At 42.9% G+C, this 25,562-nt stretch overlaps 1 protein-coding gene across 4 annotated transcripts in view; it reads right to left on the minus strand.

Annotated features, from left to right (window-relative positions):
- Positions 1 to 23,019: 23,019 nt before the first annotated feature.
- Positions 23,020 to 25,562, minus strand: part of CNKSR3 (CNKSR family member 3) — an 83,326-nt gene continuing 80,783 nt past the window's right edge. For all 4 annotated transcript variants that reach the window (XM_043592639.1, XM_043592635.1, XM_043592636.1 and 1 more), the window contains one exon: positions 23,020 to 24,514. In XM_043592639.1, coding sequence (XP_043448574.1) covers positions 24,216 to 24,514 — 299 coding nt within the window. In that variant the 3' untranslated portion in view covers positions 23,020 to 24,215. The remainder of the gene's footprint in view (positions 24,515 to 25,562) is intronic.

The raw sequence follows: 25,562 nt of genomic DNA on the forward strand, positions 1-25,562 counted from the left end.
CAGGGTTCACTCAGCTAATCTGGCTAGCCCTGTGGGGGTCCCCTTCCTCCCTCACCCGGCCACGTGCATCCGTCCCCAAGCTGGGCGCTCTGTACAAGAGGACGACGTTTCCAGATAGGGGAGGATCTTCTTTGGTCAAGGGTATATGAGTTGCTGTGCTCTCCCATTAGAACCTTGAAACAAGCTCTCAAGGTCCATTTGTAGGAGAAGGTGGGGTAGTCCGGCTTCCAAGACTCTAGACACATCCAATAAAACACTGCATGTGGCGGTCTGCCTATCTTAAAAATAAAACAAAACGAATGTAACAATTGTTTCTTAAGATAGGCTTAGGGGTCCTGTTTAGAAAACTTTAAATAATTCTGATACCATATTTTAATGCCTAGTTTACATTGAATACTCATTCTGACATTTAAAGTGATAAGATTCGATGGGAACAAAAGGTCAGGAAAGAATTCTTGAGGCATTTCCAGTGCAAAACAAAGTGTTTTTATTAAAGCCCGGGGACAGGACCCATGGGCAGAAGGAGCTGCACTGGGGTTGTGAGGAGTTGATTATATACTTTTAAGTTGGGGAAGGGGGTAGGGATACAGGAGGTTTCCAAAGGGATTTTCATACATTACAGAAGATTTACAGGATCCTGGAGGTCTGGCTATTGTAAAGCCAACGTTGTTTTTTGCCTCTAGCAAAGCATTCACATTATGGCAGTCCTGGGTCCCTTGAGAAATGTCCCATTCTGCCCATCTCAGGTATTTGCCAATGGGCTGCAAGTTGCAAGGACATTTAATCTTATCTGCATTTCTTTTGCCTTCATTCTGCTCATCAAGATGGGAATTGCGACTCTTGAAAAAAAGTAGTTACGGAGCAGCCTCTCTAAGCTTCTTGCGAGTATCCAATGCAGGGAGCTGCTACCGCCCCCCTTACTGACGACACTGAGGGGCATCCTGTCAGAATAGCCTCGTGGGTCATTTTCTCTGGTGCACAGGCACGGCCCATTATCTTTCGCCTTTTGCCTTTCTCTTGCTTGAGTCTATATTTAGAGATTTTTAAAATATTTATAATAATATGTGGTATATTTGGGTTATAATTCTTGGCAAAATGCCAGCTTTCAATTTTGTTCACACATAGCTAGCATCTCAGGAAATTTCTGGAAATTTCAGGAAATTTCTGAAACCTAAAATATTCACCCATGACCTCTCAATGATTATGCTGTTACTGCCTCAAATATGTCCATTTTGTGGGTTGCCAAGAAGCCAGGAAATGCACGTAGCAGCCAAAATTGAAGTGAGCAAAAGTGTAGCTGAGGTTTTGTTGTGTTTTTTTTCTTTTTTTTTTTTTGGATATGACATTTCTGATTTAAAATTTTTCAGACCCAAGTGAAGAGGAGAAGATTTTTACATGTTGATAATAAACAGTAAAAATATTTTGAGACTCCGAGCCAAACTATCCAGCTTTCGGCCCCAGGCTGCACCAGCCAAGAGGGCAGAGGAACAGGAGAAACATGGACCCCAAAGAGACTGGAAGGCTGGGGGGGCTCTCCTCTCTGCAAGGACAACACCCAGAAAACACCCAGGACTGAGACAACTCCCCAGTTAATTGTCAGCAAGTTCTATAATGAAATCTCCCTTAGAACAAATTTCTCCTTTTATTATCAACATCCTCGCAATAAGACAATCTAACCCCGCTTTTTCCCTTTTTTCTTTTTTCTTCTTAAGATGTGACTATTGCTCTAAGTTCTGCATTTAAGGGGAAAATAACACCAGAGCCTCTGCGTGAAGGCTCACTGCTCTCAGCCTTGTGTGACGCTTGGGCTCACTGCTTTAATGTTCTTCCACACAGCAAGGAAGGAACCAGTGCTAAACTCACAAAACACACCCTGAGCATCACCAAGGAGCCTGAGGCAGAACTTCTGGTCCCACCACAGGGAGAGTAGCTCCCCAGGTCTGTGCAATGAATGTCAAACAGCCCTCCTACAGGGTGGTCCCAGCATCTCTCTCTCTCTGGAATCTGTACATCCCACCCCTGACAGGAGTTTACAGAGAGCTTCTCACAGACACTGGGAGAAGGAAGATGAAGGGGGAAATCCCTAGCTCTGTTTGAAAGACTGAGTCCAAACTAAGAGGAGAATGAACTGAGGGTTGATGGGGGGGGGGGGGCAGAGCACATAGGGGAGGGGGGAAATGGGTGATGGGCATTGATTGAGGAGGGCTTGTGTTGGGACGAGCACTGGGTGTTGTATGTAAGCGATGAATCACGGGAATCTACCCCCAAAACAAAGAGCACACTGTATACGCTGTATGTTAGCTAACTTGACAAGAAATTATATTTAATTAATCAATTAATTTTGGGGAAAAAAGGCCATGACTGGCAGCAAGTGCATTGAGGGATCAGTTAACATAACATTAAGGTCAATGTGGAATTCTAGATCACAACAGTAAGTTTCACCTGTTTTTGAAATTAAGAATGCTGGAAGACAAATGTTGTTAGGATCATACTTGACCCAGAGAAGGAAAAAGGCTGGGGAGAAACTATATCCGGGATTAACTCAATCACCAATGGTAGCTTTTTGTACATAAACTTAAAAATGTATTAGGATGATAATATGTAGGTGGCTTTATTGTATGATTGTCATCACAGAAATTAAGATATAAAAACCCATCTGGATATTGTCCTCACAGACAAGTAGTGCACACTTTGTAAGTTTTCATTATGCATGAATTTCAGGTATTATGGTTTAAATGACCCCCATTGTGCAATAACATGGTGCAAATTGCGGTTACCGAAGGATGTTGACTGTGAGAAATTGCACGAAGCCCAAGCTGTTGGTAGCTTCTCCGTCCCCTAATCACTACATAATAACGGGTGCATCTCATGATCAGTGACCAATCGCACCCCTTTTTCCATGTCTATTAGTGATCGATCACTGCGTCTGTCATTCAGTTCACTCACAGCCAGCACGGTGCGCACAGAAAGGGATAATCAAAAGCATCAAAACAAAAGGGAAGCAAAGAAACAAAAAGTAATAAGGCTGAAGTAAATTTCCAGTCAAATAAGTGTGAGTGGAGTTCTAGAAGAAACAGCCAACCATGGGAATGTGGACACTGCTCTCGTCCTGAGACTATTGATAGGCAGACAAAGAGTTAATGAGGTGAAGTCAGTCACATAAGTGAGGACGACAGTTGTGACAAAAAAACACGAAGACGTCCTAAAAGAAGTGGTGTGGGCTAAATAAATTAATTAAATTGCATTAAAGAACTCTCAGAGATACTTTTCATTAAAGCACAAAGGATAAAATGTAGGAAGCTAATTCAAACTTAGGAAAGAAGCATGACAATTCTTCAAGATATAGGAAAGATTCAAAGAAGGCAAGCACTGTACAAGTTATTCTTGATCAGTTTGTTTAAGTGTTTATTTATTTACTTTGAGAAAGAGAGAGAGAGTGCGCACACAGGGAAGGAGCAGAGAGAGAGGGAGAGAGAGAATCCCAAGCAGGCTCCACGCTGTCAGCATGGAGCCCAACATGGGACTCAGTCCCACGAACCAGGAGATCATGACCTGAGCCAAAACCAAGATTCAACACTCAACCGAGCCACCCAGGCACCTTCGATAAGTGCTTTGCAAAGAAGTAAAACACTTTAATTCTCAGTGTTTATAATGTTCTAAATTGTATAGTATTAAATATATATCAGTTTTACTATTTTTTAAGTTTCCCTATATATTTATAGCTGACAGAAAGTATTTGATGTTTTGACAAAATTTTTCCAAGTTCACAGAAGAATAAGAACTTTTCGCATTGATTATAAGAAGTGTCAGCTTATATGGTCATACTAATGGCCCTGCACTGTCATGCAAAGCGAGGACTATCTACTCTATTTTAAAACGGGAACATGAATTCCAGGGTTTTGACCTCTCTCTGCTCAAAGCACTAATATGCATGCTTTTATGTGAGTTCCCAAGGCAACATCGCCTTCTGCTTACCTTTTATTGGCACGTGTCCCCCCCAAAACGAAAAGAATGGTCTTGGTATCATCCTGCCTTTAGCCAGGTTAACATATGTATTATTAAACTCAGAATTAATGCCTTTTTTCTGAGGGATCATCATCATTATTTCACATATAAAGAAGACTTCAGTAACTGCTCCATGGTGATTATACTGCAATTCAAAGATTTCTAAAATTCTGGGTGTTCCCCATAGCAAGCTCACTGTACTTGGAGTGTAGCTACTGTTCTCATGCCAGTTTTCAATCTCAAAACAAGGGATACGTAGCATTTGTCCCTTCAGTCTAAGCTCACATGGGACATGCCGCACGTATTATCCTTCTATGCTCAGTAACCAACCTGAAAGCCTTACTGTCTCGCAGCCCAGGGTATCCACAGAGTCATTTCCTGTCTTAGAACGTCTTCTCCACTCCCACTGTCTGATTCCCAAATCAGAAACCTGTTTATCTTATACTCTTGGTCTCTATCACAGTGCCTATCAAATAGTGTTTGGTAAATTCTGTTATGAATGAATGAATGAATGAATGAATCCTCAAGTCTCACCTCCGGTAACACCTCCTCTGAGAAGCCTCCCCCTCCTCCACCAAATGGACTGTTGGCTGGACAACTCTCTCCCCTGCACTTGTACCTTTGTATCTTTGTGGCAATCAATAAATACTTTCTTATCTTTCAAAAGTAAGTTGAAATCAATGTCTTTTTAAAATTTTTTTAAATGTTTTATTATTTATTTTTGAGCCGGAGAGCATGAGCAGTGGAGGGGCAGAGAGAGAGAAGGAGACACAGAATCCGAAGCAGGCTCCAGGCTCCGAGCTGTCAGTGCAGAGCCTGACGTGGGGCTCGAACCCATGAACCGTGAGATCATGACCTGAGCCAAAGTCAGAAGCCTAACCGACTGAGCCACCCAAGCGCTCCTCAATGTCTTTCTAAAAAAAAAAAAATCCTTTTCCAGGTCCTCGATACCTCACCTAAAGTTCAAACTCCTTTGTTGGTGTTCTCCGTGTAGTCATTCCTTCACTCAGCTAGGATTCATCCATCGCTGGGTGTGTTATGAACCAGTTGAGGGCCCTTTTCTCAAAGAGGTACCCACATGGACCGGTGGACAGATGCAGAGATTATGTTGTGGCACAATTCAGGGAGTGCGGTGACAAGGGAGTGCACAGTGTTATTTTGATAGCAGAGGGGAAGGGCACCTGATCCATCGTGAGGATGAATGGAAAGGAGCGCTTTTCTCTGAGAAGGCAGTGGTTTGGACTGTTTTGAGGATGAGTCGGAATCTGCCCACCAAAGCAAGGTGAAGAGGAAAGGGGGCGGGCATACCTCGTTTCCACGTGCTTAATATATCAGGAGACGTACTGTATCGGGGGGATGATGCCCCAGCAGTATACAGAGCTGCATCACCCCTTACTGCCTGGTAGCTTCCCATTATGTGGATGCCCCTTAGTGTGTTCAGCCAGTCCCCTACCGGTGCACATTAATATTCCTCATGCCATTACCTGCTATCATAAGCAACACCGCAATGGATGCCATTGTGCATATTTGTTGCATTTTGTATTTTCGCCAGTTGTAACTTGGGGATGAATTCCTAAAAGCGTGTGTATGTTACTATAGTGGAATTAAACATGTTTAAACCTGGGGGAAAAAAATCCCTAGAAGCGTGGTTGCTGGATCAAAGGGTAACCGGAGACATGATGGTGCTAAACATTGCCAAATTGTGCTCAGTAGGGTTTGTGCCATTTGCATGCTCCTTAGCAAGGTAGGAAACTACAAGACAATTTCTAGAAAGATGAAGAAAAAGGTGACGGAAAAATCCTGGTCTCAGAGCTGTACTCCAGCAGCATCCACGAGAAAGGACAAGTCCAAAAGTATAAAGTATTAGGAACTCAGATCTGTAGAGGCTGAATCATAAAATCAGAACATGTATTTAAACGGATAATGTAGTGTGGAGGAACAAACAGCCTTCTTCTTACTATTACTACCTCTTGTCACGCAACAGTACAAATCAAATACACCACCTCTCCTGAAAACTGTCAGGGGAGGGGGCACGGGAGGTCCTTACCTATCAGGTAGCGGTAGTGGAAGGAATGAACAGCACATTACCTCTTATTACTAATAAAGGCTTCCTTCATTCCCCAACTCCATTTTTCCATTCAACTGGATCTCACAACTACAACCTTTTTTCTGCCCCAGACGTTTTCCAGATCTTTACTTTCAGTTAGGGAGACCTGTCATATGCATTTTTGCTCCCCCCCCCCCCCCCCCGCCCCAGACCCTCGGGTCCTAATTTTCTCTGAAGCAGAAGTGGTCAGGACAGCTCAACAGGTTAGCAAGATGAACCAGATAACTCAGCTCCTACACCTGATCTCACCTGCCTGAACCCCTCAATCTGTTTTCTGGGGACAGGTAAAGAAGGCAGATAGTGTTGTTTAGTTGTGTATCTATATTTGGTTTAAATAAAAGTGCTACATACACATGTAAATACAAGCACGACCCAGCCTGCAGCCTTAAGAACCAGAATATGACAATAGACTTGAAGCTTCCTGGGTGTTGCTGCTTCCCCCAGTTCCTTCCTCTCCCCGAAGCCTCTTCTGAAGAAGATGTGTGTTTGCATTTGCTGAGAGTTAGGTGATCACGGGGGCCACTCTGGCTTCCTTTAGTCCTAACAGGTGAGCCCGCATTGTACGGATGAGGCGTAGGCTCCGCATCCCAGGGCTGAAGTGTGAATTTGTCCTGGGAACACTTGCCTGTCCTTTTTCCACTCATCATTCTCAGCTCACTGTGGGCAGGTCCCGCACATTCTCACAAATCCGACAGTGCTTTGTAAACCGTCTTCACCGTGATTAGTGCAGGAACGAGCTGTGCTGTAGCACCAGGGCTCTCCCTGGGACCCAGTAGCCCAAGCTGCTGTGAGTGGAACTGCGGTTCATGGTTCTTGCCTCTGGCCTTGAGACAGTATCCCCTTCCTTGTTATATTCTAAGGAAGGATGATAGCAAATCCTCTTTCAGGGGCCCCTACCCCTTGAGAGTTTTATCACCTATGACCGTTTCAAATAGTTGGTAGTGGTTACCTGAAATTCTGTCTTCGAGGAGTTGAGATTTGTTTTCTAAGCACTTCAGGAATGCAAGGTCAGTCTCTACTGTGAGTAGGCATGTGATGAGTGACGGTCCCACCAGAGTTCAACCTTGACAGCCTACCTTTCAACATCTGCGTTTTTCGGATGAATGTCTATTTTTACTCTTCCAGGATTAGCCTTTGATTATCTAGATCTACCTTCGGAGACCTAGTCATTATTAAGGTTGCAGGAATTTTAAAGACAAACATTTCTCTCCCTACCCCATTGTGTATCTCATCCTTCATCATTCACGCCCCACTCTAACCCATGCCCCGCTGGTAAATCAGCCTCCCCAAACTCAAGCTCCTTGCATCCCCTTGACCTCCTAAATCCTAGCAGAAATTATACACTGCAGAAACAATTATCTGAATATGTGCGTCTATTCTGACCATTCATAATGGCTAATTCTAATTCCAGGTTAATACTCATCACTTGGTATATTAGTTATCTGTCGCTGTATAACAAAGCCTCTAAAATTTAACAGTTTGGAAAAGCAATAAACGTTTACTTTCCCACCCAGTGTCTGTTAATCAGAACTTTGGGGATGGGGGTGCCTGGCTGGCTCAGTCGGTGGAGTGTGTGACTCTTGATCTCAGGGTTGTTAGTTCAAGTCACACATTAGGTGTACAGATTACTTGAAAAAATAAAATCTTAAAAAAGAAGGAAATTTGGGGAGAGTCCGTTGGGTGACTAGGGATCTCAGGTGAGGTTACTGTTGGGATGGCATCTGGGACTGGTCATTTGTGCTTCAGGAAACTTCAGTTTCTCAGCACATGGTCCTCTCCAAAGGACTGTTTAAGTGCCCTTCCAACATGGCAACTGGATTCCCCCATATTTAGTGGTCCAAGAGAGAGCAAGGTGGAAGCATCAATATCCTCTATGACCTACCTCAGAAGTCATACGCCATCATTTCCATAGTATCACCATTGGCATCCCACGTCCTCTCTGTTCAGTGTGTGATGAAATTACACAGGGGGATGATGGGGAAATGACACACTTGATGAAGGAGATCGGTGGAGGTCTTCCTGCAGGCTGAGTACTATACCTGGCAAATGTTTTTCCTTGGAAAGAGGTGGAGAGCCAAGATCCGCAAAGCCTGACGCTTGTTAGTTTGTGAACTACTCCAGTGTGTTGAGTAAAAAGCAGAAAGGAAGCTTTTACCTTTGCTGTGCACATTTTTGGAAGAAATGTCATAGCTTTGTGGCTTATTGCCTTACATCTTTTTTGAGATTCCAAAAATGAAATCACATTTCGTGATTAAAGAGTAAGGAGCCACAGAGCAGAGGAAAACAAGGGGTCATGGCAGAAAGTTGTTACTCAAATGCTCCTCAGTATTCCTCTGGAGAGTCTTTTGGTTCAGTAATTTTCCACCGAATAATAAGTTCCACTCAATGAAAAATGTTCTTACCCTTCTGCTTCTGACAGTAACTGTCATCATAGAATAATGGCAGACTACGTTTTGTTTTGTTTTGTTTTGTTTTGCTTTGCTCTCTGGAATGCTTGATATGGTAGCACCCACAGAGTTTCTGGAATTTCCTTATAATCTTCTAAGGAGGTAGAGAGCCATAAGTCTAATTATAAAACAATGTCAGCCTTGTCATTGCGAGGTTAGCAAGCCAGAAATCTGGCGAAGTTCAACAAGGCAGTGGCTTAAAAATATTTATATAAAACTTTGTTTAGCTGCCAAACTCCTAAAGAAGGAGGAGGATTCTTCAAGGTGCAATATGACCAAGGAATGTTTTCTAAGCTCTCTCCTCCTCCTGAATAATTAAATTCAAGAGACACTTACAAGAGAATCCATCACCGGAATATGCCAGATATGTTTCTAGATTCTAGGGACTATCAGGAAAGCTAAGACCTCGCCCTCCTGGAGCTAACAGATCTTTGCTCAGTGTGGGAAACCTCTTAGACTCGGTGTAGGTTTTCAGGATGTCCCCTCCTCTTTATCAGTTTGTAATAAGACATAAAATCCAGTGATACAGAGATTCGGCTTGGAAACCTCTTCCTTACTTTTTCCCTTCTACCCTACACCCCCTACTTTCCTGGGAAGAACACACCCGGAGAGGACTCTCCAGGAAGCATCTGGCTCTAGGAATGTTTCTCCCTCCAAATCTTACATGTTTGGAGCCTCATTCCACCTAAATATTCTCCACATCCATTCAACATGCGCTGTGGGTCTGCTCAGGCGTTACTCTCAGATTTTAGACCCTTTCGTCCTGCTGGTGTTACAGGAAGCAAATCTCAGCCCCCGGTGATTTATGCAGAAAGAGGGTGTCCAGGGCTCCACCGCAGCCTGGAGAGTCAGGAATCCTGGTGACAGAGGGCCATAACCTTCCCAAGAAAGATGCGTAGGAGTAAGGGAGCCAACGGCTTTTTTGAATGGACTCTTTGAGTTAACATCCACCCTAGGAGCTTCCTTCTTTTCCCCAGGGAAGAAAAAAGTAATCTTGCTCCATCCAAGCTAAGGACTCACTCAATTTTTTTTATCCTATTTATATGCATCAACTTTCCTTCTCCTTCTATTATCTATCCCTGAAACCACTGAGAATTCTTTGAAAAGGCACAGTGAAAAAGCAGCTAGGTTTATGAAGCAGAGCACTTTGTCTATTTCATCTTGAAATATCTAAGTTTCCTAAAGACATCTTTCTTTTTTTAGTTGGGGATAACTTACATATAGCAAACATTCTATTAGTTTCAGGTGTACAACATACTGATTCATTTGTATACATTATGAAATCATTACCACAGTAAAACTAGTTAACATTCATCACCACTCACAATTACAATTTTTTTCCTTGTAATGAAAACTTTGAAGGTCTACCCTCTTAGCAGCTTCCAAACATGCAAGTACAGTATTATTCTCTGGTACTAATTATTATTATAATGCCGTACATTACATCCCCAGGAGTGATTTATTTTGTAACTGGAAGTTTGTTCTTTCTGATCCCCCCTCACCCATCTCACCCACTCTCCATCCCTGCCACTGGCAACCACCCATCTGATCTCTGGATCTATGAGCTAGTATTTTGCTTTTATTTATTTTTTTAAGATTCCACGTGTATGTGAGATCATGCGTGTGAGATCATGCATTATTAGCTAAAGATAGCTTTCTACATTACAGATTAACAATCTTGAAACCTCCCACTAAAAGGCAATCTTAAAGCACTTACGAATTACAGGGGGCTTCTGGGTGACTCAGTTGGTTAAGTGTCCAACTCTTGATTGGGCTCAGGTCATGATCTCACGAACCCTGAGATGGAGCCCTGCATTGGGCTCTGCACTGACAGCAGGGAGCCTGCTTGGGATTCTCTCTCTCCCTCTCTCTCTCTGCTCCTCCCCTGCTTGTGTGCATGCTTCTTAGCATTCTGCCCTCCTCATGAGGAGCACACATTCCCTCCACCGCCCTTTCTCCCATCAGTCTCTAGGGTCAAAAATGACAATGGTCTCCTGAAATCCAAAGACAAGTTTCCCCTATGTAGCTCCTCATTTTTGAAATGGGACTAAGTTATCAAAAGCTAAAATTTTAAAGGGAAGAATGAAAAAGTCTTCGAATATGGCAATTATCAAAACGTGAAGGGCAAGGTAATTTGTGTGCCATTTCAAAAGAATTATTAAAAATATGTTTACTACTGTAGCAATTGCCCTGTAAGTGTGTCAAATGTTTTCTGATCGTCCGTTCACATCTGCCTCTCACTCTCCCAAAGGTGCTTCTTCCCAAAGACCCCTGCTTTGGGCCACAGAAAGCTGCCCTCCATGAACCACTCCATCAACCAGGTTCTCCTGCCCTCTGACTTCTGGTTGTATCCTGCCAATGGCCAGAGATACTGACAGAAGGAGAGGAAGGTCAGGAAACCTCTGTCTCTCTCTGTCTCTGTCTCTCTCTCTCCCTCTCTCTCTCATTCCCTCCCTTCCTCCTCTGCATTGGCAGTGATCTTCTACCAAACATCATGGCTTCCAGTGAACATCCCCTCCCCTCTCCTGCCTCATTCTCACTGGATTCCAGGGGCCTCTCCCTCCTTTAACTTATGGTCCCTCCTGCTGATGCTGCGATGCTTCAACTGTCTCTCGGGAAATCTCTGCATCTGATGACACTTCTGTAAATAACCCATTCATCAGACTCTCGTCGATGACCCCTTTTGAGGGTGTCATCTGTTTCCTGCAGTGACCATGACTAGTACTGTGCATGGCTAATTTTTTTTAGCCTTCATCTCAATGCATCAAGCATTTCACTCTTTTCCAAATGAAAAGTAAATTACAAAAGAAAAGAAAAAGTCAACCACAGGGTGCACAACTTTGCATAACTAATAAAATAATTTAGGCATTGCCACAAAGAAAATTAAAGAAAGATGGTTTTTTTTGTGTGTATAATTTAATTGAGGCAATAGGAAAGGAATGTTAAGGAAAGCAGGAATGTTTGTCAAGTTCAGGGTCCTTGATAACCACACATGGCTGCATGTTGCAGCCACATGAGTCATTCACAATAGATGTGAACGTGCATATGTAACAATTCTTCTCCTTTTAATGAAACATAAGAAATTTGCAAGTCTTGAAAATTAGAAACATACGTATTCAATTATTTTATTAGACCTTATTTAAAGAGAAACGTTTCTATAATCAAATGTATTGTACATTGTTTTTTTTAACATCTGGAACAATAAATAGCTTATTAATAAAACTAATCAGACTCAATAGTTGGATCTTTACGATAGTTGGATTTGATTCTTTCTCTTCTTGAAATAGGTTTAAATTAGCTTTTCAAAATAGTCCACTAATTTCTTGGATGTAGGAAGAATAAGAGGTTCTCAGAATTGCAAAACAAATATTGTCTTTTACATAGAAAAACAAACTCAGGAACACGGAATTGAATTATTCACCATTTGATCTTAGATTCTTTATATATCACATCATCATCATTGGTCCATACTTGTCCTTCTCATACCTTTTTTAAATTTCATTTTAAAAATAATAAAATGAATACCTATGTACCCATTACATACCTTTGCACCCACTATGCTAACCAAGAGCTAGAATATTACTGACCTGCCTCAAGCTTTGTGCACCTCCCCCACCCTCTCGGGACAACCCGGTCTCAGACCCCTGCCACTTGCTCAAGCCCCTGCCCACACCTGCCCAACTCACCTGGGCACCCATTTCCGAGGGCAGGGCATCCCCTGGACCATCACCACATAACGAAGCTGGCCACCTGCACATACAGATTTCTAGCTCCTCCTTTAAGTGGACCCAGATGAAAGGCCACACTGCGTGGCATGGGTTTTGGCTTCTTGAGCTGCCACCAAACAGGCTAAGTGACCCAACACGAAAGTATAGGGACTCTAATTTCCATGGGTAGGCCCTGACCGACGGGCGAAGGAGCTGGGAGGAGCCGGAAGACAAATTCTCTCCTCACTGTTCCTTCTTGCATCTTTCCAGAGAAGCTCCAGTGAGCAGGACACAATCCATAGGGACCCACTGTGTCTCTTCATGACTCATCTTGAAATGGTAGCCAATAACGCTGCACAGCCCTTTGTGTGTGAGTCTGCTCAGGCGGCCATAACAGAGTAGCACAGACCGGATTCAAACAGCAGACATTCTTTTTCTCACATCCCGGGACGCCGGAAGTCTGCTGTCAAGATGTCAGCAGGGTTCAGTTTTTTCCAAAGCCTCTCTCCTTGGCTTCTAGGGGGCCATCTCCTCCCTGTACCTTCACATGGTCTTTCCTCTGGGTACACACATGCCTGTGTCCAAATTTCCTCTTATAAGGACACCAGTCATACTGAATTAGAGCCCATCCTAAAGACCTCATTACTTCTTTAAATACCTTCTCCCCAAACATGATTGCATTCTGAGGGCCAGAGATTCAGGACTTCAACATATATATTTGGAGTGTGGAGGACACAGTTTAGCCCATAACAGGCTCTTACCACCCCAGCAGAGATAACATCCTGGGCTTGGTGTTACTCATTTACTTTCTTTTCACTTTCCATTTAGATGTCATGCCTAAATAATATTTTCTTTAGTTTTAGCTGTTTTAGAATGTCATAAAGAGTGTTATCCTATTCGTTGAATTCTGGCACTTACTTTTTCCAATAAAGTTCATCTTTGATGTGAAGAGCTATAATTCATTCGTTTTCACTTGCTGCAGATTATTCCATTGTGCGAATAAACCACCACGTCCACATTATTTTGTGGATGGACATTAGGTGGTATTGTGCAAACAAAAGCAAATGGCCAAGCGGCACAAATGGGCCCCTTGAGACCATTTGTTGGGGTCACTCAGAAAAGCGTGGAAGGAATGCAGGTCCCTGTTGTCAGTTTCGTCTAGGGCAGTAGACCGAAGTCTAACAAAGGCCAACCTCAGAGCCTAGAAGAGAGTCCCTAAACATCGTGGGGCTTTTAAGCTGCATGATTTAAAAAGGCCTGGGCCCTCCCCTGGCATGATTAGGGGTTGTGTTTGCAGCTGACATATTGCCAACTAGCGGCAGGATTTGCCTCATTACCACTCATGGTGAGGAGCAACCAGTTCTTCCCCTTGCAGCACCAAGGAAATAGGATCTAAGCCTCGCATTGAATCAGATTTTATTGTCCTAAATAATGGTTCATAACCGATTTCCATGGAGCTCTGTAGGAGCCCCATTCCTTTCTGGGGATATCAGCTTGTAGGGGATCAGTCTTTGACATGTTAGCATTTACCTCTCAGGGAGTTAACCATTTTATTCTCCAGAAGATGTCCCCAGGAATGAAATGGCTGGGTCATGTGATATATGAATATTTACATGCTAACTTAACGTCTCACCAGCAATACACATAAGATCCCACGGATCCTCCAAAAAATGTTTTTTGCTAATTTTTGTACTGAGTGCTCTCTCTCTAACCAACTTGTAGGAAGTATTTACATATTCTTAATACTAATCCTTAGACTGTATCCTCTCTCAATCGGTAGCCTTCTTTTTATTTCATTTACAGTGTTTTTTGATAAACAGAAGTTCTTAACTTTAATGTAGTTGAATCTATCAACCTTTTCTCTTATTGTTGGTCCTTTTGTTGTCTTATGTAAGAGATCCTTCCCCATCCCAATGTCATAAAAATATATAGACTTCAAAGTGATGCATGGACCGAAAAACAAGTCATAATGGAATTAAAAATCAGTTTTTTAATGATAATTAAATATCATTTAATGAACTAAATGATAATGAAAATACTACATGCCAAACCTTGTGAAATACAGCATGTTTTCACATGATGTATTCAAGGGAAAGTGATGTTTCAAGGGAAACTTACAGTCTTAACTACTAGTATTTTAGGAGTTGTATATTAATGAGCGAAGTACCCAACTTAAGAAACATGGCAGAAACTACTACTCTTCACCGATATCCCTTTCCCATCCTCACTTGCAGCGAGGGTGGCCGTGATCATCATTTCTAGGCTAAGTTGGTTTATGCAGCTTCACTTTCACAGGTCCTGCACCTCAACCTACCAGGCAGATAACGCCCCAAGTTGGAGAATCCATAACATAAGAGTAGCCTGAGTCCTTGAGTCACTGGTCAAAGGAAGGCTGTCACGGAGAGTTGCCCAACCTGGAGCATCCACAGTGGACTCTGCATGAAGATCACATAAACTCTTGGTGTGTTGAGTCACTGAAATACTTGAACTGTTTCAGCATGAACCTAACATAAGCATTAAAGAACAAAACAAGCCAGAATAAACCCAAAGGAAATGGAGTGACGGAGAAAATAAAAGAGCAGAAATCGATGAAATGGAAAACAAAGAAGCAGCGGAAAGTCTCCACAATGGTTCTTCCCCGAACTCTGGGGAAGCCATCAGGTAACTGCTTACCTCTGCTCTTAACTCCTTGCCAGGGCGTTTTCATCTCCCCACACTGTTCAGAAGACTGTGTTGAGACTCCACATATACGAAGCTGCATGGGCTGGATTGGGTTGCTCATTTCCCTAACTGCCAAATAAATGTGCTGTGTTTTCTCCCATTGCAACTGCATCAGGGAAACAAAGGGCAAAAGAGCAGAGCCGGGGGCCAAAGGTAAAAAGGGCAAGAAGAAGAAAGGCCCACAGAGCGGGGGGGGGGGGGGGGGGGGGGGGGGGGGGGGGGGGGGGGGGGGGGGGGGGGGGGGGGGGGGGGGGGCAAGGGCTCCTGGGGTGCTTAGGACAAGGGCTCCCCATGCAAGGGAAAAAAACAAAAGCAGAGCATTGCCATTTGCATGCCCCAAGGATTTTCCATTGCCAAGAATAGAATTCAACCCCATTTCCCATATAATGAGTATAGTCCACATTTTCAGTTAATTCTGCGAGAGTGCTTTTGAAAAAAGTGCCCAGATGTATTCACGGGGGAAATGCAACCAGAAGGAGGCCCAGTAATCCTCATCATTAACTGTGATTTGCAAAGGACTTGTTTGTTTATTTATTTATTTATTTATTTATTTAAGTATCTGATATTTCTTCAACTTTTTTTTCCTTTGTTGAACTGCATCATAGTTGAACATCTCCTTATCTTATCAGTGTAGGTTCCTGGGGGAGCAGAATTCCTGTTTGTTTTCACAGAGCAGTAAAGTAGAACCCCACAGACCCAGGCGAGCCCCGTGTCACCATGAGCGAAGGACGTTACTGTAAAACCACACTCCCACAGTCTCAGATGATAGCAACCGTGTTGGTTGTCTGTAAACCACAGCAACAATGTTCTCAGGAGTGCTTCACTCACCCCCTCGAGATGAAGGCCCTTAGGAATATACACTGTCTACTCAACAGCTTTCCTATTTACACACTTGGCTTTCTCAGGTCCAAAATACTCTCCTTCGACAAAACGTCATAAAACCGGAATGGTCCCTGGCCTTACCTAAGTTTATAGGAGCGTTCTTTGGCCCCTACTCTCCAACTATTCATTTTTCTATGCCTAATTTGAAACTGCCTGTATGAGTCTTAAATGAGTCCTCTGTAGACTTCTGAGAGCTTACGTTCTCAGCAGTTCCTGTAATCCTGTAACCAAAGAAGCTGTTGTTGACAACCTGGGTTTATTCTTCCTATAAATACGATTGAGTTCTGACACCTGGTATAATGTTTTCCTTTAGAACGAGAGCCAATGTAATGAAATTCTACATTACAGAAAACGTTAATAATTTTTCCTAATTTTTTTCTGACTTTATAGTCATTAATTTTTCCATCTAGTTACTTCAATAATATTTGCTCTACTGCCTACCATGTGAGTTAGACAGACTCTGCTTTAGAAGGGCTAATAATCCAATCTGGAGAGCCAAACATCTAACAGGATGATTCAATGTTATAGAAAACAGGAGAGACCAATTAATTATGACCAGAGTAGGATCAAAGAAAGCCTCATAGGGATGAATTTGGGACTCACGCCAGTGATTGGATCTGGAAGGATGAATCCATTCTCAGGATTTACGAATCTGAAAGTAAGTGCTAATGAAGGGGTGTGAGAAGAGTCTTAGCTAAAATTAACTCGTTGTTAGTTAAAACCAACACACAAACCAAATCTTACACCTCGACATGTGTATTTTATGTTGTCTAAAGTCTAGAATTCAATTCACATCATTGAATACACTCTAAGGGGGCATTTCAGTGGCATCCCTTCATTGAGAAGTCTGAAAAAGGCACTTCCAAGTAAAATGTACTACTCTAAACAAGATTTGCTTCAATGTTCTTCCATTTATTTAAATGCCCTAAGAACAAAAGGAGAAGCAAAGCTTGAAAGGTCTTGATTTGATTCTTTACTCCAAAGATCAGGTTCCAGTTTTTATTGTTGTTGTTTGCTTTGGTTTTTCTTTCTTTCTTTTTTTTTTTTTAACTGCTTATCTGATCTGAATGCCCATGGGCAATTCTTGTCCACCCACTGGCATTGCCACAAGCACAAATACTATAAAATGCCCATTCAGTCAATCCACCGTGATTGTCTTATATTTTTTCCTAGGAATTCAATGGATTATTTCCTGGGAAATAAACAGATGAGTATAATCACAGTTGGGGGTGAACATTAGGTGTTCAGGGTAGTGAGAATTCCAGGGAGGGGGATAATTAGTACAAAATACAGCTGTGACACAGGGTACAGAAGAGAATTGAGTTTTGCTAGAAAGAGAAAGAAGGGGGAAAAGTATGATCTCTTTCCTTGGGGCTTTTGCAGAGTAGTAGTTGAATTGTGCGGACTGCTGATTGTGTAGGTTTTTATTTAACATGGGCGAACAGCCATACGTTCACATGGTTCCCCTAACAGAGGAGAGGCACAAACACAAGAGAGACACCAAAGGGGCTGGGAAATTCACTGTGAAATGTGTGTGTAAAATTCACAGTCCCATCCCAGTCCCACGTCACAGATAAATGAACTGAGACTCATGGGCAATCAGGGCAATTCACGAAAGTTCTTCCAGAAACAATATCCACGACCACTGTGTCTATATTGGCTAAGCATCTGTTGGTGTGTGTGCTGACCCTTTGGCTGATACACTGCACATGCCCAGATGGCTGAAAGTCAGACACAACTCCATAAAACAGATGAAAGCCAGGCCTAAAGATCATCTTCCAGCCCTGGTGTCCCTCCCACGGTTTCTCCCGGCGACCACAGCATTAGTTGGAAAAGGCATCCAAGGACAGTCTTTTTCAGCTTCTGCAAAGGCAATACACAATCTACTCATTTCATATTTATGTAAAGAGTTCCTTCTCATGAAAATTTTCAAAATGGGTACCGTTCTACATGATTCCTTTTCTTCTAACCACACGAGACACAGAAATAGTTTGGGGGTACCACTTGAAACTGGGGATGAGAGGCGGAAGTCATTCAGCTGAACAGGACACGGGCCAACGCACAGATTTTGTTTTCCTACACAGTTTTGCTGAAGAAAGCTGCGGGAAGTAAAGAGAGAAGGCATGTTGGTGATGAGTCAAGCTGGTTGTTAAAGCCAGACTGTGGTTCTGGATGTGCCCCATCAGAGACAGGCTTTTATCACTTGAGTTCTGACTCAGCCAAAACTTCTGAGCAACTGAGATGTGTACCAGTGAAAAACCACACTTACAGGTTACACACAGCACAGCGGCTTTCTGACAGTGTGACAAAGGCATTCTTTTGCTGCCTGTGGACAAAAGAATGAGCAATTCCTCATAGACCGGCTCTGGAATGTCTTATTTACTGGAGGTTAAGATGGTGTACACACTAGTATTACTAGAATATTCCAACAAAAGTCAAGATCTGTTAAATGCTGTGTGGTACACGATACCAAGGGCCTTACGAACGTTATCTCCTTTAACCCCCATAAGCCTATGAAGTGGATTCTATTATTATCCGCATTTCGTAGATAACTGGGAAGCAGAGAGATAAGTAACTTCCTTCAAGTCACAAAGTTTTAAGTGGTAAAGGGGGACAGCTGGATTATCTGACCTCAAAAGCTGAGCCCCCAGCTGCTTCTAACTACAGCCAATTTCCAAAAGTCAAAGACTTCTAAATTAGCCCTAATTCCCCACAATCTCTCCACTCATATCCTGGCACAGCCTCCGATGGAATTGACAAGAGAGATTTATGAGTGAGAAAAATTAAAAGACAATTTCTAAACTTCAGAGACTGTGTTACCTTATATTAATTTTTAAAGTTCTTTCATGTTTCTCTAAAATAATCAAAATGTTCAGACCAAGGTATGTCCATATGGTGAAGGGATGTCTTAAAATCTGGTCTCTGTCACCCTAACATTAGAATTACAGGGTAAATCCCTTATAATTGGTCTGGTCTGCGGAAGAACAAGAAAAGAGTAATTTGTTTTCTGGTTTCTTTCTCTCCTTTTAGTCATTCCTTCATAAACATTTGAGTACTTACAATGTTCTGCACAAGGGAAGAGAAAGTGATGAGAATATCCCTATCCCTGGAATTCAGGAAAAGAATTCTTTTTTTTTTTTTTAATGTGCCTTTATTTATTTTGGGAAAGAGAGGGAGCACAAGCAGGAGAGGGGCGGGAGGAGAGGGACACAGAGAATCCCAAGCAGGTTCTGAGCTGTCAACACAGAGCCCGACGTGGGGCTCAAACTCACTTACTGAGAGATCGTGACCTGAGCTGAAATCAAGAGTCAGACACTCAACTGACTGAGCCACCCAGGCGCCCCATCTCTTCTTTTTTAAATGCCTTTGAGATTTACTTCTTAATTTTCTCCTACAGCTTCAGGTTCACAGTTTTTCGGAGAGACAAGAAGCTCCATAAAGAAGCATTGTGTGTAATATCTGGTTGTGAGCATGTCATGAATGCCCAGACTGTGACCCATCTTCCCAGGAGCAGTGACTGCAGAGCGGTGGGCAGGATCCAGGGGAGAATGTAGGATTAAAACCCACAGTCTTGGCCACAGCCTCACAGGTTTTGACCCCTGAGGTCTGTTGTCAATTGGCAGCACGTGAAGATGAACTTCAAGAATGTTGTCATCGAATTTTAGAGTATGCCTAAGATGATCAGGGTACAATCAGAATCTTGTCCTTAATAACCCGACACCACATGCATTTCTGTAAGGGGAGTACCCCAAAGGTTCTCAAAGACGGTGTGTGACCGTCTCCTGCTGAGTGATGTTATTTTGTTGACTGTGAACAAAATCTTCTCTCTTCTTTCCAAATCAGTAAGCCAAAGGCCATTATCATAGGACTTTTGTAAGAGGACAAAATTCTTTCACACACACGCAAGGGTTCGGACAGAACTCGCCTCCCTAAAACTGGAGAAAAACATGGTGCTCCAGCAAATCTGAATTTGGTATCTCTTCCTCCTTTAGTTACCTTAAACCTCACACTTGTCAAAACTTTGTCAGACCAGCATATCTCTAGCAATAATTGTGGTCAAAAATAAAACCCCTGAGGCAAAACTTAGCAGTTGAGACAGTTCCAGAAAATTATAAGGTAAATTTGTTAAGATTACTATTTTTTCTAGTCCCATTTCCTATAGGTTATAAAATCTTTTTTTTCTTCTTTTTTAAGTCCCTCTAGGGATCACCAACCAAGTGCTATGGTCCTACTAGGTTTGATTCATCACACAAGGCCTTCACATATTTGAAGGAGCATCAGAAAGGTGTTTTTTGGTGGCTCAGTCGGTTAAGCCCCTGACTCTTCATTCCAGCTTGTAATCTCATGGTTTGTGAGATTGAGCCCAACCGCAGGCTCTGCATGGAGGGTGCAGAGCCAGCTTGGGATTCATTCTCTCTCCTTTCCTCTTTTTGCCCCTCCCCAGTTCTCGCTCTCAAAATAAATAAATAAACTTTAAAAAACGTCCGTGTTTTTGTGTACTATTTAAGCCAGTTTTCAATCAATAGAGTTTTAAATACTCACTTTCCAGGTGATTAGCATGAATGTATAAAAAAGTTCACCTTCCATATAATCTCTAAGGAAATAATCAAAGGAAATAATGCAGAGCTTCAGTCACAAGGCTGGAGCAAAACGTGAACGGACAAGTGTGTCCACAAAGACTAGTCACAGACACATGGAGACCTCCAAGTTAGGCCAAATGACCAACTCATTTATGCCCCTGGTGGCACAAAAAGCTGCATGGTGTTTATTCTTTGCCGAGAGTATTCAAATGTCAAAGAAATTTACTTAAGTTCTTCAGGGGATAAAATTATGTGTAAGTATCTTAGGGTTTTCTGAGGGCCAACAAACTGAAACTTGGTAACATTCATGGTCTTTGGGCCACCGGTGGCAACAAATGCTTGGTTTTGGGGGGAGGAAAAGAAAAACAAAAATAACCCCCATAAAACTGATTCTTGAACTTCAGGTTTGGGGTTTAGAGAAGCAAGGAGAAAGAAGCAGAGATAGACAGCGGGCAAGGATATAGCATGAAGACCGAAACACTCAATGACGACAACAGAATTGCTTTTAAATCGCTTGTTCTCAAGAGGACAGTACCTCGTCCTAGAGGCAGTTTGGGACATGTGATGGGGAGCCTCGCTACTGGCGTCCAACAGGTGGGACCCAGTGCTGCCTGAGCCCTACTGGTTGGATCCAGTTTCCCATCAGCACAGCCTTCGACTGTGCCACCGAGCAGTTCATGGAGATGGAAACCCAGTTTAGAATTATCTGGGTCTATAATCTCATTTTATCTATAACCACGCAGGGAATTTTTAGTCCAGTTTGAATAGGTGTTGGAATTTCCAGCAATTACTCCACAAATTGAGAGAAACTTGTCCAGTGAAGTGGTTATGCACAAGTTGGGCAGAGCTAGATTGCTTCGATTTTAATCCCAGCTCTGCGGCTATCAGCGGTCTACCCTCGGATGCCTCCCTCGTTCGTCAAATGGGAAGAACAGTGACACTCACCTCATAAAGTGGTTAGGGAAGTGTTTAGAACAATGCTGGGCACCCAGTAAGCACTACATGGGCGCAGCTCTCACAGACTTCTGTTCCATCTACAACTTCGTCAATAATTGGCCACATTCTAGAAAATCCTATTACTGACATCAATCTGTTCCTGGTATGGAGTCGCCAACACAGCACACCTGCTACCGGTCTCCATTCGTACCTGCCGTATTCACGGCGATATTATCTGAGGACGCAGGTACGTGCCTTGTTTCATTATTTCCACACATGTTGTAATATAATCATGTGACCATATTTACATAGTAAAATCATTATTTCACTATAAAATGTTCATATCTGTTTATATTTCATTTAGAACATTAGATTGATATGTGTGTATAGAGGCTGGTTATATTACCTATTAATTTCATTTTGGAATAGTGAAAGTGAATGCAGGTGATGCTTTTATGTGCGAACATAGGTTTTATCATCCATGATTCTTAGTTGATGACTGTAGTCATGTTGTAAAATATTTATTACAAAAAGGGCTGGGTGTTGAGTTGGGTCTGGTAGAGTTAAAAAAAATAATCACTATTTTAATGTTTCATGTCGAGAAGTATCATTCCACATCTTCATTTGCTGGCACATGTTCACCATTAAATGACTATGGAGGTGAGCAGTTTCCATGTCATTTCTAAGAAATTAGTATTAAACTACTGTTTATGTATCTCAACAGTAGAGATACACACTTTTTTCTTTTTTTTTTTTAGCAGTTAATCCATTTCTCAAACACAATTCAGGAGAAAACCCCAAATAAAAATAAAGACGAGGCTGTGGCACCTGACTGAACGAAGGTAGAGGACCCAGAAACTTCTCTGGTCTTCCATCAGGGCTTGAGTGAACAACAACAACAACAACAACAAAAAACCTGTGCAGTCACTGAAGTTGGGCACCACCTATATAGTTAAGACTGACGTCTGAAAAACGCATTTTGAGCACGGTCATTTGATCACAAGTGGCATTTTCTCCAAAGGGGGCCAACCTCCAGCTAAGACCTCCAAAATTTACTTAACTCATTCCCCAGCTGCACTTCAGCACTAAGAACCCTCCTAACTCCAGGGAGGGAGAGGAAGTGTTGCCATCCCCTGCTCTGGGCATAAAGCCAGCCCAAGCTAACGGTAAAATGGGCCAGGGCTGGTGCTCCTCCTTTTCCATAGCTGCCTGCTAGTCTCCAGAGCCCCGTTACCAGACCTCCCGCACCCCCGTGCTCGGCCCTTACACTGTATTTAAAGCACCCAATGAATCACACATTCCAAGCCTCAGAATCACACATTTCAGCCTCCTTCTGCTGAAACTCCCTCAGAGGCCGACAGGAAAAGAGCCGGACTGAATGCAATCCCTTTAGCCCCACCAGAGGCATTCTAAAAGGAAGATGTTTAGTAACTCCGGGAAATCTCTAATTTGTTGAATTTCAGGCAGTTCAGCAAAGTAAACAATTCGAGGGGTGTGTGTGGGGAGGGGCATGTTTTTGAGGAAGGGATACCAGCTCTGCCCAGGAACATACCTCAGAAAAGTTCCCAAATGTAATGTTACTGTACCGCGTGTCCTCAACGCCCCCCCAGTTCTAATCCATAAAAATCCCAAAATGCTTGGGAAGGTTTATTTTGTTTTTTAACGATAGCGCCCACACTGGCATCGGCCACAGTGGTCACTTATAAATCTGAAAACACCTTGAACACTCTTTTTCATTAACTTCATGTAAGACGCAAAACAAAGATATTTCAAATTACATGTGACTAAGAGTAAGAAAAATATACAACTATATTTAAAACACTTAAATTAACAAGATAGTACTTTTCTGTTCTAACAAAATATCATACATTCAGTTTAAACAAGAGTTAATATCCAGACACACTTTTCCAAAATACCTGATGCTAGTTGAAAATGAGTGACCGTGAGACTTTCCAAGAGATTTCTATTTAGCAAATATGTACAATTTTGAAGAATTGCCTTTTTTTTTTCTGGAAGACAGGCATTAAACAGTCAAAATGCAAACTGATGTATCTCTCATAAACCTAAATATTGTTGCTTCATTTTTCTGCATGATACTTTGGCTGTCAGCAAATCTTATAGCTTCTTTCCCTTAAAGACAATAACGTATAACACCCCCCTCACAAATAACCGTGAACTTCTTTGTGTGTAATAAGCCCTATCTAAATGTGTTCACGTGTTTCTGCATTAATTGACTTATCTATGGAGATGGTTATGACAAGGGTATGACCAAGTGTAACAGGCCTACACTTAACCCACTTCTTTGAAACAGCATGAAATACATGCTACATGTTATTTCAAAGTCAAAGCTGCTACACTTACGAATACAGTACATAGCTTGAAAAATCAACACAAAAATGTTTTCTCCCTTGGCTTTCTTTCAGGTGAAGAAGCTGGACCACAAACCAACACATCTGTGTGACAACGGCCACCAATTTTAGCCCCACCTCCCAAGCTGACAATGGCCTCATAATGGCCATACCATCCCTGGCCAAGGCCCCAGTTTATATAGCATCTCTGTGTTCCAACTCTAAGGAAGCAAGAAAAGCCGACTCTACTCATTTCTCTCCTGCCTCCACAAGCCAACACCTAAGATCCTCTGGATCTGTTCCCATCCAATGACTTTGAGATTCCAAGAAGGGCAGTATACAACTTCCAAAAGAAAAAAACAACAATGAAATTGCATAAGGTCACTACGTAATACTGTGGATGAAAACCAGAAGAGGTTGTCAACTGAGGAAGCAAGGCACTTGGGAACAGGAGACAGGGAAGAGTCCAGGGAGGGCAGGGCTCAGTGAGTCAACAGTTTCAGGCGGGTAAACCAGCTGACCAGCAGGGACGGTTCTGTAGAGGAGGACTTGGCCGCTGCGGCCACCGGCTTCTTTCTGGTCCCTTCCTCCTGGAATGGAATCGTGGCACTGCTGTGGAGGTCTGAACTGATGTAGCACCTGCTCCCTCGGACATAGTCTGCGCCTCGGACCAGCTGCCTCTCCGCTGTGGGCCTTGAGAAACGGTATGTGGGCGAGGAGCTTTCTTCGATGATGGGAGGGATCCGCTCATTGCTGAAATACCGGCAGAGGGCGTCCTCACCTGTTTTCAGACAAGGCCCACAAGTCCATTAAAATAACCATCCACTGCGCGGCCTGCTCAGACCTCTGATGCCCTCCTCCCAGGGATGGGCTATGGCGCCTCACAGACAGCCAGGCCCACCCCCACTGGATGCTCAGAGAGCAGAAATGGAAGGAGTCCCATCATAGGCTGCTTTCACTCCTGAGAGGCAACACAAAGGCAGAGCAGAGGGTCCTCACTTCCTTACCAGTGTTAAGAACTTTCATAACCAGAGTGAAAGGGCTGTATCATTCTATCACCCCTTCTCCATCTGTCCTTGTTCAAGGCCTGCAGCACGTCCAGAATGGTGGTTCTTACTCTGAAGCATAGAGAACTTAGAAAGGTAGGGGTGCCTTTGACTGTCACCCTCCAGGAAGAGGCCAGCACTCTTCACTTTTAGTAGATAGCATTCAAAGATTCTCACGCTCTGCAATCCTTAAGACATTTCCGAACCAGGAAGAATGGTCCCGGCCTAAATGCCAACAGGCAGCTCCTGGGATGGGGGTAGGGGGTAGTTAAGAAACTGAATAGACACCTAAAATGCAGGGCACCTTGGCAACATGTAGCATTCTTTTGACCCCGAAATTCTGTTCCTAAAAATGTACAAAGATCTGTGTACAAGATGCTTATTGAAGTATCATTCATAATTGTGGGATGGGGCAGGGGGGCACAAAAATAAGCTACATGTCCAACAACAGCAGACCAAATAAATATGTGCTACGGCCACAAGATGGACTGCCAAATGCAGGCATTATAGAAAATACCCATGTTTTAAATAACAGTCACCTTTCACAGTATTGTCAAACACCTGTTTCTGCCACTTCGCACCTTTTTTCTAAGTGTGTAACATTAGAAAACGGAGTGATTATTTCTAGGTTGGGGAAGCAGATTACAGTTGAGTTTTATGTTCTCGTACCTTCTAGATGTTTTTCAATGTACTTGTTTTGCTTTTGTATTTGAAGCGGAAGTTACTTTCAGGAAGTGCCTGTTGTCGGGGAGCCTGGGTGGCTCTGAGCCTCTGGCTCAAGTC

Source organism: Prionailurus bengalensis, chromosome B2, assembly GCF_016509475.1.
Source record: "Prionailurus bengalensis isolate Pbe53 chromosome B2, Fcat_Pben_1.1_paternal_pri, whole genome shotgun sequence".
NCBI lineage: Eukaryota > Metazoa > Chordata > Mammalia > Carnivora > Felidae > Prionailurus > Prionailurus bengalensis.